The sequence below is a fragment of the Bombina bombina genome, chromosome 6 (assembly GCF_027579735.1).
Source record: "Bombina bombina isolate aBomBom1 chromosome 6, aBomBom1.pri, whole genome shotgun sequence".
Lineage (NCBI taxonomy): Eukaryota > Metazoa > Chordata > Amphibia > Anura > Bombinatoridae > Bombina > Bombina bombina.
This window is the reverse complement of record NC_069504.1, coordinates 77,797,260-77,815,661: the sequence shown is the minus strand read 5'-3', so window position 1 is coordinate 77,815,661 and position 18,402 is coordinate 77,797,260. Positions and strand designations below refer to the sequence as shown.

At 38.3% G+C, this 18,402-nt stretch overlaps 1 protein-coding gene across 1 annotated transcript in view; it reads left to right on the top strand.

Annotated features, from left to right (window-relative positions):
* Positions 1-2,968: 2,968 nt before the first annotated feature.
* The window catches only part of UCMA (upper zone of growth plate and cartilage matrix associated), a 34,540-nt gene continuing 19,106 nt past the window's right edge, over positions 2,969-18,402 (top strand). Inside the window, exons 1-3 of the mRNA XM_053716482.1 lie at positions 2,969-3,120; positions 4,095-4,160; positions 4,466-4,561. Coding sequence (XP_053572457.1) covers positions 3,063-3,120; positions 4,095-4,160; positions 4,466-4,561 — 220 coding nt within the window. The 5' untranslated portion in view covers positions 2,969-3,062. The remainder of the gene's footprint in view (positions 3,121-4,094; positions 4,161-4,465; positions 4,562-18,402) is intronic.

The window sequence follows — 18,402 nt, the reverse complement described above, 5'->3', positions numbered from 1 at the left end:
AACTGGGTATTTTCTAGTTCTAATTAAACTGAAAAAGCTCACTGCTGACTTCTTAAGGATATCCCTGAAACTTATATTGATCTGATTTTACTTTAACAGATATGAACTGCAAAACAATTCATTTTATACTAACATAATGACTGGGCTGTCAGCTGCAAACTCAAGCTCATATTGGCTACTCCAAATTAGGTAAGTGGTGGGGGGGGGGGGGGGGGGCGGGGGAGTTTAGAAAACAATTGCAACAAACTAATGTTTTTTTCTACTACAAAAGTATCTTGTAATTATGAGGTGTTTATTGTCTTTTAACAGTGCTTTGAAGAGTCAAATATAAAATAAAGTATATGAGGAAGGGCAGAACTACTTAAGCATTTTTAAACAGGAAAGACGGCCCAAAGAAATGTGTGTTGCATTATTATCATTTATTTGTAAAACAGACTGAACAAACAAATTAATACAGGTAGAATAGGGCACTGCTCCAAAATATCTATTTTTTAACACTCTCTATTCATACAATATTCCAAAAACAAGCAGATAGAGGAGGGGTCAGATGGGAAAGGGTGAGGAGGAAGCAGGAGGAGAAAATGAAATAATAATAATAATAGTAATAATAATAATAATAATAAAAATGAGTAATACCCTGTAAATATGTAAGAGACTAGTACATAAAATTGAATTACAATACAAATAGACAATTAGGCTATCATACAAATCAACATGAGAGATTATTGTACAATACGGACTGGGAATAGCTGAAAAGGTTAGCTCATGAAGAAATAACTGAATAAAAGACAAAGAGCAATGTGTTGTAGTAAATGAATCATACTCAGATTGGACAAAAGTAATTAGTGGGGTCCCTCCAAGGATCAGTACTGGGCCCTGTTTTTATTTATATTTTTATAAATTACTTGGAGAAAGGATTAAATAAGAACAGCTCTATTTTTGCAGATGATACAAAGTTATGTAAAGTGATTAGGTTAGTGCAGGATGTAATTGCTTTACAAAGGGATTTACAAAAATTAGAGGAATAGGCTGGTAAATGGCAAATGAGATTTAATATTGGTAAAAGTAAGGTTCTACATTTTGGAAGTAAAACATGCAGGCTGACTATTGTTTAAAAATGGACTTGACTTAGCAAACCAGAGGAGGAAAATGGTTTAGGCATAGTTAACATAGATAACAAGGTAAAAATGAGTGTGCAATAAAGGGCAGTGGTTTCTAAAACTAATAATATACTAGCATGTATTAAAAGAAGCATAGATGCAAGGGAACAAAGCAAAATTCTGTCACTGTATAAATCATTGGAAGACCTCACCTTGAGTATGGAGTGCAGTTCTGGGGACCAATTTTAAAATTAACACAAAATGAATAAGTTAAATGGAGGATTACCCTAGCCAAATTGTTTTTTTTTTCTCTAGAAAAAGGGCTTTGATAGGTGATTTGATTACTTATATTAAAGGGACAGTCAACACCAGAATTTTTGTTGTTTAAAAAGATAGATAATCCCTTTATTACCCATTCCCCAGTTTTGCATAACCAACACTGTTATATTAATACACTTTTTACTGCTGTGACTATCTTGTATCCAAGCATCTTCTGACCGCCCCTAATCACATGACTTTTAGTTATTATCTATTGACTTGCAGTTTTAGCCAATTAGTGCAGTGTCTGCCACAACTCACGGGCGTGATCACAATGCTATCTATATGGTTTACCTGAACTACTCTCCCCTGTTGTGAAAAGCAAATACAAAAGCATGTGATTAGAGGCGGCCTTCAAGGGCTTAGAAATTATCATATGAGCCTTTCTAGGTTTGCTCTCAACTAGAATACCAAGAGAACAAAGCAAAATTGTTGATAAAAGTAAATTGGAAAGTTGTTTAAAATTACATGCCCTATTTGAAAAATAAAAGTTTTTTTGGGCCTTGACTGTCCCTTTAAATATATGTGTGGCCCATATACAGGTTGGTGGAAGCTCTGTTTATTTCAAGGCAATTATTTGTGTCAAGAGGTCACAATTTTAAGTATTTAAAATTACAGGAAACCTAAACTTTTTCTTTCATAGTTCAGATACACCATACAAACGTATCTAATTTGCTTACGTCTCTTTACTTCTCTCTAGGTAGGCTCAAGAGCAGCAGTGTACTACTGGGAGCTAGCTGCTGATTGGGGGCTAAACATATATGCCTCTGTTCATTGGCTCACCAGAGGTGTTCAGCTAGCTCCCAGTAGTGAATTGCTTCTCCTTCAACAAAGAATACAAAGAGAATGAAGCAAATTCGCTAATAGAAGTATATTGTAAATAACTTAAAATTGTATGCTCTATCTTAATCATGAAAGAAAAAGTTTGTGTTTTTTTACCAAACAGTTTAGTATTTTATTAAATGCCATTACATTATCAATGTAAAAAAAAACACTTTACGCTAAACTGATTGGTTCTGTTGTGTACTCTAATTATAAGCATAGAACTGGTGAGGGCTACATGCTATAGGGTCTGTTCTAAAATCCCTCATGGCACATGGCTGCCACTGCCAGTAGCGTCAAGCCCATGAGATTGACCACAAACACACCTACAATTTCCTTGGATTATCAGCTGGCCATCTAGTAATTTTGTTTAGGACAACTGGCAAGCCTACCCATAGGTGAGAAAAAGTGGTGCATGGTATACTTATTCACTTAGTTCTCTAACATTGAAGTCGCCATTTGCTACAAATACTGATCTGTTTTTAACTTAATTGCCAAAAAATAAAAAAAATAACCTCACTGAAAATCATTAAAAAAGAATCCACTTGATATATCTTCACACCTTTCACTGAAAGAGATTTTAAGAATAAATCAGTTTCTGCCTTAATTTGAATAAAATACAATTTTATAGAATTATTTGGGGGGTAGCATGATTATTGTTTTGGACAATCTTGCCCACTGGCATTTAATGGCAAAGCCCCTCCCACTCCCAACACAGCATTCCAGATCCCTGCCTCACCTTCCTACCATACACATGAGGAATTTGTGACCTGTCTTCAGTCCCCAGCTGCATACTGACAAGGAGAGGAGAACTCTGTAAAGATGAGCTGGAAGCAAGTTCTGTTTGTGTCCTGTGCCGCAGCAGTTGTGCTACTGGCTAGTAAGTAGAAATCCTTATATCTGATAGCTGGAGTCTGTGTTTATCTCTTATACAGAAATGTATTCATCTACCCATGTTCAAGCTGATAAGGGAACTACATTATTAATATTCATAATAATTATTATTAAGTGGCGCTATGCATTGTTGTACTTGGTAATGGGAATTATTCTGTGAGTCTGTATGTAATATTTTTGAGTAAATAAGACTAGTTGGACATTGGGTAGCATTCCATTTGGGGGTGACATTTGCCTTTAAAAATTAGGATGGGGGCTGCAAAAGTTTCTATCAAGTCTGGAGTGTTTTGCTGATAAGATCATTATTTGGTATTATTTCCTCCTGATTTTGTTATTAAAATATGTCTTTTCCCAGCTTAGTTATTTTCTTCTTTTGTTAGAGCAGAGGGAATTACAAAGGGCAGTCTGGCACATTTATGCCTGTTGGCACCTTTAAGATTTGGAGTTGATACAATAATGCTTGGGGTTGCCAAGCTGTCTAACTTGCTCTTATACCCACCACCAAAGTGCTGTTATTGATGCAAATAAAGTTTAATAAAAAAAAAAGGAATTAGGAACTACAAGAACTATAAAAAAGTAGATTGAGAAGAAAAAAAAATCACAGTGATAACAAGAATAATTTAAAAAAAAAAAACAAGATAATATTTATTATGTACTAGGTACATAAAATGCATTACACAGTTACTTATTGACTGCTGAGTTTTCTGGTCTATAAACGGTTCAATTAAAAAGATTTGATAATATATATATCTTTTTACGTTTTATATAACAATAGAAAATGCATTGCATGTCATTTGGGTAGTGAAGGAATTAAAAAGGCTGTTTGCATTGTCTAGAAACCTGACAGGGATTATAAAAGGTGCAGAACTGGGAATTATCTTTATTAATGAAATAAATACCCTATAATTTTTATATAATTCTGATCCATCTTACATATATTACATGTATTACTTTTGCTAGTTTTGCAGGAAGGTGAAAGTGCCGCAGTTAGAAACAGCGATGATGTTGCTGCAGACAAGAAGCAAAGTAAGTGAATATCAACTGCTCCAGAGCCATTTGGATAAACCATACACAGTGCTGCCAGAAATGTACAATTAGAAATGCTGTTAATATTAGTGATATGCTAAATATATGTTTAAGATAGGCCAATTGACAGGCAGAGGGGATCAGTGTCCTGTTTATTTTTTGCCTGAACATAATGGAATATGTATCAGACATGATAAGTTTATAGTTATAAACAATATTATGGGGGAAAGAGGAAGAGTTAAAAAATGTGACATACAACAATAAATAATAAGAAAGAATTAAAGGAAATTTTACTTTTATTCTAGATTTGAAAAGTAAGATTTTCTTGCCAGACTCTGAAGCGTCAAACTTCTTCAAAAGACGAGGAAAGAGATCGCCCAAATCTCAGGATGAAATTAACGGTAGGAATGTTTCATTTAATAGAAAGATGTTTATTTTTCCTCCCCTTAGTTTCCTTGAATTTAGCCACATTCTCACTGATACTAGGAGAAGTCAGCCCTTAAATATTCTTGTTTCCTTTGGGCAAGAATTTACTTCAATTCAATATGATTCTTTTTGTTTCATTCATTTGATATAAATCATAACATAAAAAAATCTTGAACTCTAAAAATATTTTTGCTTAAAAACTATCCTAACCCTTTATTTTGTCTGAACTATAAAGATAATGATGAAGTATGAGTGCAGAAGTATATTTCTTCTTTAGGAAACACAATTTGTAATATTTACAGGAGAAAATGTACTTAATATTTGATTACTTGGATAAGCATTAAATTAAAAACAATATGACACCATTTGGCTATCAGTGTATATCCTCTCACTAGTAGAGTTTTCCTTGTAAGGATAATATATGAAATATTCTTAATTCAATTTTCATTTTAAAATATATATTTATATATCAACCAACTTTTTTTCCGCATTTTCTGATATCTGTCTGTTACAGTACATATTCTGTCATATTTACAATTTTTGTTATTACTAATTTATACGTTGATTAGCTCCATTTTATCTTCTGAACTCTGAGCTATAAAGTCAGCTGATTAATAATGAACTTTTTAGGTTTTGTGAAAATGATTTTCTTTGTTCAGGTGGAGTTGGCACTTATTTACTCTGACATAAATTCCCCTTTAGTCACAGAATATGCTTTTTTTCCCTTTAAGTTTCAGTCCTTCCACTTGGGATGTTTACATTGCCTGGTACAATGCAGAGCTCTCATCCCTCATACTGAGTGAGCACAGAGGCTCTGGTGTGTGTTAGGCAGCAGAAGGAGGTGCAGGGTTGCATGGAGAAAGGCAGGATATGGAAGCACTCACCTCTCCAGTTACACAACTTGCCCTGATTGCTATGCAGAGGACTTTGTATAACTGTGTGATCTACTTTCTCCTTTTCTCGTTCTTTCACTCCCTGAAACATTTTCTCATGGGGCTTTGTGATTTGTCATAGAAACTAATTCTAGATTATATTATAAAACAGGGGCATTCAGCCTTTGTTATGGGGGGGCTACACTGGACCTCTTGGAACTTACAAAAATCTATTAAAGTGACATACTTAACTAACCAACTTTATAATATGTTCCATGTTAAGAAAGACTGAGATAGCTTCTTTTTATTTAAACTCCATGGTTGACACCTTGTCCCCACTCCAGATACCAGTCACCAAGCTTAACAAACAGTTGATTGGTACAGATAGTGTGCACAAGCTATTCTGTCATTCAAGTGCATTCACATAAAATACACACCAATCAGCAGTGGCACATGATATGAGAAGGGAGGTCTAACACTGCAGATCTAAGAGTAAAAAAAAGTAATGAATTCTCTAAAAAAATGAAAGATATTGCAAACTCTTTTAAAAAAATGTATGCTAGACTAAAGAGCCCAATACATACTTTATGCTAGAATGTCCCTTTAATTAAATATAGATAGACAGATACATAATAGACAGATAGATGAGAGACAGTTGAGATCATGAGAGATAGATGATAAAGATAGTTAGATAGATAGATAGATAGATAGATGATAGATAGACAGATAGATCAATAATAGACAGATAGATGGAAATCTAGATAGATAGGTGATAGAGATAGATAGATAGATTGATTGAAGAGAGATAGATTAGAGATAGATAGATAGATACTGTAGATGAGAGATAGATAGATAGATAGATAGATAGATAGATGAGAGATAGATAGATAGATAGATGGAGAGAGATAGAGATAGACAGACAGATAGATAAATAGATAGACAGATAGATGGAAATGTAGATAGACAGATAGATAGAAATGTAGATAGATAGACAGAGAGATAGATAGAGATAGATATATAGATAGATAGAAAGATATATAGACAGACCGACAGACTGACAGATAGATAAATAATAGACAGATAGATGGAATGTAGATAGATAGATGATAGATAGATAGATAGATACACAGGTCAATAATAGACAGATAGATGGAAATGTAGATAGATAGATAGATAGATAGATAGATTCAACTAAATAAGTATTTAGAAAGATATGTACTATACATTTACATATACACAGATATCTAAAAAACTGTTCTTTGCTTTCACACAGAGCAGGTAGGAATTAGTTTCAGAGAAGGCCAGTACTATTTATCAGTTAACTTGTCGTTCTGGGGAACACCGGAAACACAGCATTAACATTTAGGCCTGCATGAAGACCGTGCTCCTTAACTGGTCCGCCTGCTCTGAGGCTGCGGACATCAATCCGCTCGATCATATAGGATCGGGCTGATTGACACCCGCGAGTCTGCAGGGGGCGGCATTGCACAAGCAGTTCACTAGAAACCTCAAGACACACTTAAAGGCAAAGGAGTTTTTGGGGGTTTAATGTTTAAGCACATATTTAAAAAAAAAAACATTAAAAAAGCACACTTTTACAAACTATTTGCAAGCTGGGAATAGGCCCTTATTTATATGAGGATAACCCCTTATTTATATGAGGATAACCCCTTATTTATATGAGGATAACCCCTTATTTATATGAGGATAGGCCCTTATTTATATGAGGATAACCCCTTATTTATATGAGGATAACCCCTTATTTATATGAGGATAACCCCTTATTTATATGAGGATAACCCCTTATTTATATGAGGATAACCCCTTATTTATATGAGGATAACCCCTTATTTATATGAGGATAACCCCTTATTTATATGAGGATAACCCCTTATATATATGAGGATAGGCCCTTATTTATATGAGGATAACCCCTTATTTATATGAGGATAACCCCTTATTTATATGAGGATAACCCCTTATTTATATGAGGATAACCCCTTATTTATATGAGGATAACCCCTTATTTATATGAGGATAGGCCCTTATTTATATGAGGATAACCCCTTATTTATATGAGGATAACCCCTTATTTATATGAGGATAACCCCTTATTTATATGAGGATAACCCCTTATTTATATGAGGATAGGCCCTTATTTATATGAGGATAGGCCCTTATTTATATGAGGATAACCCCTTATTTATATGAGGATAACCCCTTATTTATATGAGGATAACCCCTTATTTATATGAGGATAACCCCTTATTTATATGAGGATAACCCCTTATTTATATGAGGATAGGCCCTTATTTATATGAGGATAACCCCTTATTTATATGAGGATAACCCCTTATTTATATGAGGATAGGCCCTTATTTATATGAGGATAACCCCTTATTTATATGAGGATAACCCCTTATTTATATGAGGATAACCCCTTATTTATATGAGGATAACTCCTTATTTATATGAGGATAACCCCTTATTTATATTAGGATAACCCCTTATTTATATGAGGATAGGCCCTTATTTATATGAGGATAACCCCTTATTTATATGAGGATAACCCCTTATTTATATGAGGATATGCCCTTATTTATATGAGGATAGGCCCTTATTTATATGAGGATAGGCCCTTATTTATATGAGGATATGCCCTTATTTATATGAGGATAACCCCTTATTTATATGAGGATAACCCCTTATTTATATGAGGATAGGCCCTTATTTATATGAGGATAACCCCTTATTTATATGAGGATAACCCCTTATTTATATGAGGATAGGCCCTTATTTATATGAGGATAACCCCTTATTTATATGAGGATAACCCCTTATTTATATGAGGATAACCCCTTATTTATATGAGGATAGGCCCTTATTTATATGAGGATAACCCATTATTTATATGAGGATAACCCCTTATTTATATGAGGATAACCCCTTATTTATATGAGGATAACCCCTTATTTATATGAGGATAAGCCCTTATTTATATGAGGATAACCCCTTATTTATATGAGTATAGGCCCTTATTTATATGACGATAATCTCTTCTTCTTTTGACTATGGCGTTTAGAAAAAACACACACTATTTATTATAATAATTTCGTTGTAAAGTTCTTAAAAGTCATGATAGATACATAAAATAATGGTTTAGTTAGAATCTGCTGAATAAAACAATATGTTATATGTGTGGGTTTCTCACTACATTGGGACTTAGTTGTGAGCATCATCTAACAACTCTAAAACAGCTCAGCACAGGGGTGGAAATGGCGCAGCAGTTAAAGGGTTAAAGGGACAAGGACACATGGAAGACCACATGTGTTTGTAACTGATGCCACCAGCTTCCCACTATGAAGAAGATCTTCTTTAACTACAAATAGTGTAAACAAATCAGGGTCGCTTTTAAACAAGGTGCTGCGCTTGTAAATTTAAAGAGATTATATTATTATTATTCTAGATTATATTATAAAACAAGGACATCCAGCCTTTGTAATAGAGGGGCTACACTGGACCTCTTGGAACTTACAAAAATCTATTAAAGTGACATATGGGAGTCAATTTAACAAAAGGCGAGTGGACAACTATAGCGAATCATGTCCGCCTGACCTTGCTAAATGCCGACAGCATACGCTGTCGGCATTTAACATTACACAAGCATTTCTTGTGAGATGCTTGTGCAAAGCCGCCCTCTGCACATTCCTGGCCAATCGACTGCTAGCAGGGGGTGTCAATCATCCTGATCGCTGCTTCTTAACCTATTTCTTCTGGTGAGTCAGAAAATTTGGGGGTAGAAAGCAGCATTCACTGCTTGTTAAATCTACCCCTTAGTGTCACATAAATGACTAAGAATGCTCTTTAGAAATGGTCTGCTGCTGCATGTTTAAAAGTATGATTTATTAAACATCCCTTAGTTTTTATCCCCTATAAAAGTGCCTTTGTGCTTCCTTGTATGACAACACCTGACAATGACTTTTGTTGTAGTAGATAATGCCATTTATGCCAGCACCACCATATTGTCGCTTTAAAGGGACATTAAACCAAAAAAAAAATATTTTGTGATTCAGATAGACAATACCATTTTAAAAAGTTTCCAATTTACTTCTATTATCAAATTTGCTTCTTTCACATGTTGTTCTTTGTTGAAGAGATATCTAGATTGATAGCATGCCCATGTCTGGAGCACTACAAGACAGGAAATAGTGCTGCCATCTAGTGTTCTTGCTAATGAATAACATTGTTGCAAAACTGCTGCCATATAGTAGTGCAGACACGTGCACACTCCTAACTCCAGTACTCAAGTACCCCTAACAGGCCAGATTTTTATGATATCTTAAGTAGAGCACAGGTGAAATAATCAGCTGATCAGTAACCATGGTTACTAATCTGCTCTCAGTCCATCAGATGATTATTTCACCTGTGTTCTAGATAAAGGGTATTTGAGGACTGGGGTTGTTATAAGCAACTAATAGAACTCTCTTTGCTTTTGGGAACTGTTGTTGTTAACCACATATGTAAAGTTTACATCTTTGTCCCATTTTAAATAATGACAGTTGCATTTTTATTTCTGATGCCCAGTTCGGCTCTAGAGCAGATTCTGCACTTGTGTAAGTCTGCTACAGCAGATTGGTTGGCATCCTAATGTTTCACAGCTGCTAGGAAATTTGAAATAAATTTGCATAAATATAATTACTTTTGTCATTATGCAAATTGTTCAGATAATTAAAGATAGCTTTTTACTAATATTATGGAAATATTACTGTGTGTATGAATCACTGCAATTTTTGATGACTTTATTACTGAGAAATTCAAATGATAGATAAAGTAAAAAAATATAGTGCACATTGAAGTGGAAAAAAGCAATCTAGTTGTAGGTGGGGAACCTGAATTTCATGAAACACAAATAACCATCAGTAGTTTTCCCTGATGTCTTCTTTCTGCCTTCTGATTAAATGGCCATCTTCCACAGAATACATATGGTTACTGTAGAATGCCAAAATGATACCCAACCTCGCCACCACCTGAACCCCCACAGGACTGTCAGTCTCTGCTCAGCATCACACAACTAGAACCTTTAATTGACCAGACTCTTCCTATTGGACCACACAACTCTGCCCATGTGACCCAATTACGCATCAACACTGCAAAAACTCCATCCCTCTTGATGCCCAGATGCAGCCCGGAGCCTCTAGGTTTCTGAGATGGGAGGGACTTTGTGTTACTAAATACTAAAAGGGACAATTTAAAGCTCTTTATATCAATCAGGAGTGTTCTCTGCATTTCTCTGGGAGGGACTGATGATCTAATTCTCTCCGCTCAGGTTATATGATCTAAAGGTGCTATCTGTACGACGAGGTTCCTTAAATAATTTAAAAAATGCAAGTTTTGGATTAAGAGATGTTTATCTAGTTATGCAGGACCCTGGGTGTGAAGAAGCAACTCCTACATTACAATATAAGGTCTAAAACATAATCCCAAAGAGTTTGAGTGATTTCACTCCATGCCAACAAGCTTTTGATCATCTAGCCCTGAGAGTTAGATGCGATAGAAAACAGAACTCCTGCAACTCATCTCACCTTGTAAAAGTCACAAATTCACACCCTAACCTCTCCCATGTCACATCAAGCCCCTCCCATTGTCCACCCCAGATTCTCCCATTATGCACCTTGATTATCTCCCTCTTTTGCAACAACTCCACCCCTGGGCACATTTTATTCCAGTCACTAGTGGGAAATGTTGGGAGCCTGAGGTCTGTTGTTGGTGAGGTGTTGGTGTAATATGTTTTCCTGAGCATATCCGAGGTCTCTTCATAGATCTGAACATAATATAGAAAACAATCTCTTGTTCTCCTTTTTCTACATTATACCTGAATTATCAACTAAATACAGTATATTAAAGTATTATATACTTTGGTTAAGGAATGATTATGCAACATCACAGGGAAGTAAATTAGCAGACTAAAAACTTTGACAAGTAAAATAATGCATATTTTTATACATCTGTAAAATCACTATTTTATAAATTTAGCACACTGCTCTCTTCTATGTGTGTGCCATCTTTGTAGCTGCGAATGGCAGAGCAAAATATGGTAAAAACATTACTGCTGACACATAGCATGTACAATGCCTACTTTTCTGATATATTTATCTAGGTATAATTAGAATAAATAAGACTTTTCTTTTTTGGATTTAATTGTTTTCTTTGTTGAAGAGAAGTCAAATAAAAACAAAATGTATGCTTACCAGATAAATTCCTGTCAGGGAGAGTCCATGACTTCATTCCTTACTATTGGGAAATATAACACCTGGCCACCAGGAGGAGGCAAAGACACCCCAGCAAAAGGCTTAAATATCCCTCCCACTTCCCCTATCCTCCCAGTCATTTGGCTGAGGGAACAAGGAAAAGTAGGAGAAACATCAGGGTATAAAGGTGCCTGAAGAAAGTATAAAAAGGGAGCCGCCCAAACAAAATATCTTACGGGCCGGGTCGTGGACTCTCCCTGCCAGGAAAGAAAGGAATTTATCTGGTAAGCATATATTTTGTTTTCTTTCCATAAGACAGGGAGAGTCCATGACTTCATTCCTTACTGTTGGGAAAACCATACCAAGCTCCAGAGGACACTGAAGGAATAACGGGAGTGAACAAAAAGGAGGCGGACCCTTATCTGAGGGCACCACAGCCTGTGAAACCTTTCTCCCAAAAGCGGCTTCAGCCAAAGCAAACACATCAAACTTGTAAAATTTAGAAAAAGTATTTAAGAAGGACCAGGTAGCCGCCTTACAAGTCTCCATAGAGGCCTCGTTCTTGAAAGCCCAGGAAGAAGCTACTGCTCTAGTGGAATGAGCCACAATCCTCTCAGGAGGCTGTTGTCTTGCTGTCTCATAAATTAGGCGGATGACACTCCTCAACCAGAAAGACAAGGAAGACATAGTGGCCTACTGACCCCTATGTTTACCTGCATAGATGACAAACGAAGATGAAGATTGTCTGAACTCCTTAGTAGCCTGAAGGTAAAATTTCAAGGCATGAACCACATCTAGATTGTGAAGCAAATGTTCCTTCACCGTGGAAGGATTGGGACACAAGGAAGGAACAACAATCTCTTGATTAATGTTCCGATCTGACACCACCTTAGGAAAGAAACCTAACTTAGTACGTAAAGCTACCTTATCGGCATGAAAAACAAGGTAAGGGGGATAAAACTGCAAGGCAGAAATCTCCAAGACCCTGCGAACAGAGGCAATAGCCAACAGAGACACAGTTTAATGTCAACAGTATGCATTGGCTCAAACGGAGCCTGCTTCAACACACGAAGAACAAGGTTGAGACTCCAAGGTGAAGCCACCCTTCTAAACACAGGCCTGATCCTAGTCAGGGCCTAAACAAAGGACTGCAGCAACACCGACAAGGCTGATAGCTGACCCTTCAGGGAACTAGCAGATAGACCCTTATCCAGTCCATCCTGGAGAAAGGATACAATTCTGGCAACCTTAACCTTATGCCAAGAAAAACCACCCTCTTCACACCAGTGCAGATAAGTGTGTAGATGCGTCGAGTAACCAGCTTACGAGTTTGAATGAAAGTGTCAATAACACTCTTAGAGAAACCTGTCTTGGCTAAGACTAAGCGTTCAATCTCCACCCAGTCAGCCTCAGAGAATCTAGATGTTGATGCTGACCCTGTAGTAGTAGGTCCCTTCGACAGGGTAACCTCCATGGAGGAGATGAGGACATTCCCACCAGATCCTGCAAAAGTCCTTTGCAGCCAGGATGGAGCATTTAGAATGACCGGTGCTCGCTCCTGCTTGATCCGAGCCACAAGATGGGGGAGAAGAGGTAATGGAGGAAATAGATATATGAGTCTAAACCTCCAGGGAACCGCTAGAGCATCTATTAGTTCTGCTTGAGGATGCCTCGATCTCGACCTGTACCTGGGTAGTTTGGCATTTAGACGGGAGGCCATGAGTTCTATCTCCGGCATCCCCCATCTGGAGCATATCTCTGCAAATATCTTGTGGTGGAGAGACCATTCCCCCAGGTGAAAAGATTGCCTGCTGAGGAAGTCTGCTTCCCAGTGGTCCACACCCGGAATGTGGATGGCTGACAGCATACAGTTGTGGGTCTCCGCCTATTCCAGGATCTGAGAAACCTCTCTTATTACTAAGGAACTCCTTGTTCCTCCCTGATGGTTGATGTAGGCTACCAAAGTTATATTGTCTGATTGGAATCTGATAAACTGGGACAAACCCAGAAGGGGCCAAGCCTTCAGGGCATTGAATATTGCCAGAAGTTCCAAGATATTGATCGGCAACGTGAACTCCTCCGGAGTCTACAGACCCTGTGCCTTCCTGGCACCCCAAACGGCTCCCCAGCCGGATAGACTTGCGTCCATAATCACAATCTCCCAGGAAGCACATGCCTTGGGATAGGTTATCTTGACAGAGCCACCATGAGAGCGAATCTCTCGACAGGCTGTCCAATATTATCTGTTGGGACAGGTCTGAATGGTCGCCGTTCCATCGTTTCAGCATGCATAGTTGTAAGGGTCTGAGATGGAATCTGGCAAAGGGAATGATGTCCTACAAGACACCATGAGGCCAATCACCTCCATACACTCGGCCACCGAAGGACTTAGGGAGGTCTAGAGGGCAAGGCAAGCTGATGTAACTTGCAATGTCTCTGATCCATTAGAACAATCTTCATGGATACCGAGTCTATAACTGAACCTAGGAAATTCACAATGCTATTTGGAGTAAGAGAACTCTTTTCCAAGTTTATCTTCCATCCATGTGACCAAAGAAGACTTAGAAGGAATTCCGAGTGCTCCCTTGCTAGATGAAAAGATGGTCTCTGTACAAAGATATCGGCCAAGTAAGGTGCTACTACAAAACCTTGTGTTCTGGCAACCGCTAGGAGAGCTCCCAGAACCTTTGTAAATATTCTTGGAGCAGTAGCTAAGCCAAACTGAAGTGCTATGGACTGGAAGTGTTGGTCCAGAAATGCAAACCACAGGAATTGAAAATGATCCCTGTGTATCGGAACGTGAAGATATGCATCCTTCAGGTCTATGGTAGTCATAAATGGTCCTTCCTGAACCAGATGAAGGATTGATCTTATTATCTCCATCTTGAAGAATGGGACGCTTAGAAATTTGTTTAGGCACTTCAAGACCAGAATTCCCTCCTTCTTAGGAACCACAAAGAGGTTTGAATAGAACCCCAGACCTCTTTCTGATGCAGATACCGGGACAATTACTCCTAAAGAGACTAGGTCCTGTACGCAACCTAAAAAGGCAGTCCTCTTCCCTGGTCTTGTAGAAAGTCTAAAGAGAAGGAATCTGCCCCTGGACAGATGGGACTTGAATCCTATCTGCTATCCCTGAGATATGACCTCCAGAACTCAAGGGTTCTGAACATCCTGAAACCAAGCATCTTAGAAAAGCGACAAACTGCCCCCTACTCGATCCGATCCTGGATCGGGGGCCGCCCCTTCATGCCAACTTGTTATTGGTGGGCTTCTTTGTCTGTTTGGACTTGTTCCAGGACTTAGCCGGCTTCCAAGTACTCTTGGGCTGCTCGGGCTTGGATAAGGATTGAGATTGTTGGGACATGTCCGAACTAAAGGAACGAAAATTCGACGACTGACGTCCCTTAGGTCTGTTCTTCTTTTCCTGTGGCAGGAAGGCTCCTTTCCCTCCGGTAACCGTGGAAATGATGGAGTCCAGACCTGGTCCGAATAAGATCTTCCCCTTGAAGGGGAGAGAAAGTAACCTGGATTTAGAAGTCATATTCGCAGACCAAGACCTCAACCAGAGAGTCCGGCTGGCTAGAACCGCAAAACCTGAAGCCTTTGTGTTCAGGTGAATAATTTGCATATTTGCATCACAGATGAAGGAGTTAGCAATTCTTAATGCCTTAATTTTCTCCTGAATATCCTCGAGGGGAGATTCCACCTCAATAAGTTCAGACAGAGAGTCGCACCACTAGATAACAGCTCCAGCCACTGTGGCTACTGCTGCCGCAGGTTGGAATAAAAATCCTGTGTGTTGGAATATTCTCCTCATGAAAGTTTCCAACTTCTTGTCCATAGGCTCTCTAAAGGATGAACTATCCTCAAGGGAGATAGTAATATCCTTAGCTAGCGTCGAAATGGCGCCATCCACCTTAGGTATGGAACCTCACAATTCTATTTGAGAGTCAGGGACCGGAAACAATTTCTTAAAAGTTGCAGAGGGAGAAAAGGAAGTTTCGACTCTTTCCCATGCGTTACGAATAATCTTCGCCATACGAACTGGTACAGGAAAAGTCTGTGGGACCTTCCTGTCTTCGTAGACCCTGTCTAACCTAGGGATCTTAGGTTTCTTAAGTAGCTTAGCCTCTGGAACCTCTGTAGCATAGACAGGACTTCCTTTAATAAAAAATGCAAATTTTCAATTTTGAATCTAAAGGAGGGTTCCTCCGCCGGAGGAGACGTAGTAACAGATGTCTCCGACATCACCCTCTGACGCTACATAGGTTAACTCATCCTCGAATAGCTGAGACATACAGGCTATATCCGATAGGAATTTAGATGACTCTAAGTCGGGAGAACTATGTTTAACCTTTCTCTTACGTTTCCCAGAGATAGGTAGGAAACTCAGGGCCACAGACACCGCCGATTGTAGCTGCGCGGTAAAGTCTGCAGGAAAAAGGCCCCCTCCAGATGGAGAATTAGCTGTGCAGTGAGGAACTGCATGTGAAGTGGTTTGAGTAGACAGGGCAGAAATCTCTCAGGTCATAGAATGCTGAGAAGTTGATGGCTCAGAGGGACTAATTGCGCTATGGGTATTGGCAGAGTTAGCTCCCTTCTTAGATTTTAAAACAGTGCTTAGGCAATTGAAACAAAATTGAGCAGGCGGGCAAACCACAGCCTTCTCACAATATAAACAGTTATTATTATTCACTATAGAAGGAGTGGAACCCTCTAATGTAGTATCAGAGTCCTCCATAGCTTTGGTATTTAATTCCACAGATGGAATAAAAAACGTTACAAAACAAGCGTTTTTAATATTAAAAGGCACCTTTACAATCCCAATCGCTGGGGCACTCACCACCTCCAAGACCCAGACAAATGATCAGTGAAACGCTCTCCTCAGAAGTGCTGTCTGCAGCAGGATCGCAAGGAAGTGAAAGAGGCCGCATCCGGTCACATGGTGCGCAAGACAGGACTTCCCCTGCTATGCAAAAGAGTGTTAGGCTAAGCTAATATGAGCTGTGCAACACTCAAAAATGAAAGTGAAACCTGTCTGTTCCCATGCCAAAAGCACACAGTATTATGACCTCAAACCTAACGCAGAACATAAAAATCCCCATAACTGTTCCCAATAATCTCCCTAAAGGAGATATTAACCCTTGATCCTATTGAGGTATAGAGGAGTCACACTGTGAACTTATACAGGAGTCCCTGCTATAACAATAAAGTGGACTTACCCTCTAGGATCCATGCTGTGGAACAGATACAGCCTCTCAAGTGTGAGAGCCTTGTAGCGACGCTCTGACAGGGACCTGAGTGATTAAAAGCAAGCAGTGAAACTTGTCAACACTGATTGCTCAGGAGCTAACAGCCTGGATGGTTTCGCAGAAAAACATTCCCTGCATCTCCATCTTTCATCAATACTCTCATTGAGAGGTTTATATGATTACTTAAAACTCCAGTCCTCTCTTGTAAGGAACATACCCATTACAGGACTATCTGAATCTTCTGACACTTCTCTGCCACCTCCTCTAGTGACAAAAGGCAAAAAATGACTGGGAGGATAGGGGAAGGATATTTAAGCCTTTGGCTGGGGTGTCTTTGCCTCCTCCTGGTGGCCAGGTGTTGTATTTCCCAACGATAAGGAATGAAGTCATGGACTCTCCCTAAATATGGAAAGAAAACACTTTTCTACTAGCATTGTCACTTTAAAAAAATCCTCCCACTTACATATAGTTTTCATTGCTGTTGTAAACTGTGTAAACTGAAGATAACAATAATTATACACATTTAAGTCCATGGATATGTTTTATGTTACCACCAGTTAACAACAGCAATGGAAACTAGGCCTTAGTTTTTAACCAGTATCTAAGGGGTACTATGCTGCACCCCCTTTTATTACTGTGCCATCGGTGGCTCTGAAATGAATAGGTAAGGACCTTTTTTACGTACTCAGTGTTCTGTGCAGAGAAGGGAGAGATGGGAGATTTAAATAAAGGCAGAAATAGGTAGCAGATGACCAGGTCACCCTCTTCTACCCCTCTCACCCCATTTCTCCTGCTCCTTTCTACCCATTCCAGTAAGCTTCCTTTCTATTCTATGCTCATTTAGGTAATTTCTGTTACTGGTTTAGTGGTTGCATAGACAGGAAACCAGACCTGAGTGTGGTAAAAAAAATCAAAATATCTGTTAATGCTGCTGCGGCAATACCACTTCCTCTGCCATCAATTACAGAGTACTCAGACTGGTTGTAATATTTATTCACAGTTATCCAAGTGGTAAAAGGAGAAGAGGTTACACTAACCAAAATCTCCACATGTAAAAGCCACTAAGTATACCTTGCATTATGTGAATCCGGCCTAGTGTATACTGTGTGGCATAAACAAATCACCCAAAATTATAGTGAACTCAGTAGCGGCTTGCCCAGTACTCTGCCTCTTAAAAGTCGCCTCTTCTAAAGTGCTAAACAAACATTTATTATTATTTTGAACAGAGCATTTATAGCTGTGTTCTTCTAAATTAATACATGGGATTCAGATAGAGCATGCAATTTTAAGCAACTTTCTAATTTACTCATAGTATCAATTTTTCTTTGTTCTTTTGCTATCTTTATTTGAAAAAGAAGACATCTAAGCTTTTTTTGGTTCAGTTCTGGACAGCACTTTTTATTGGTGGATGAATTTATACACCAATCAGCAAGAACAACCC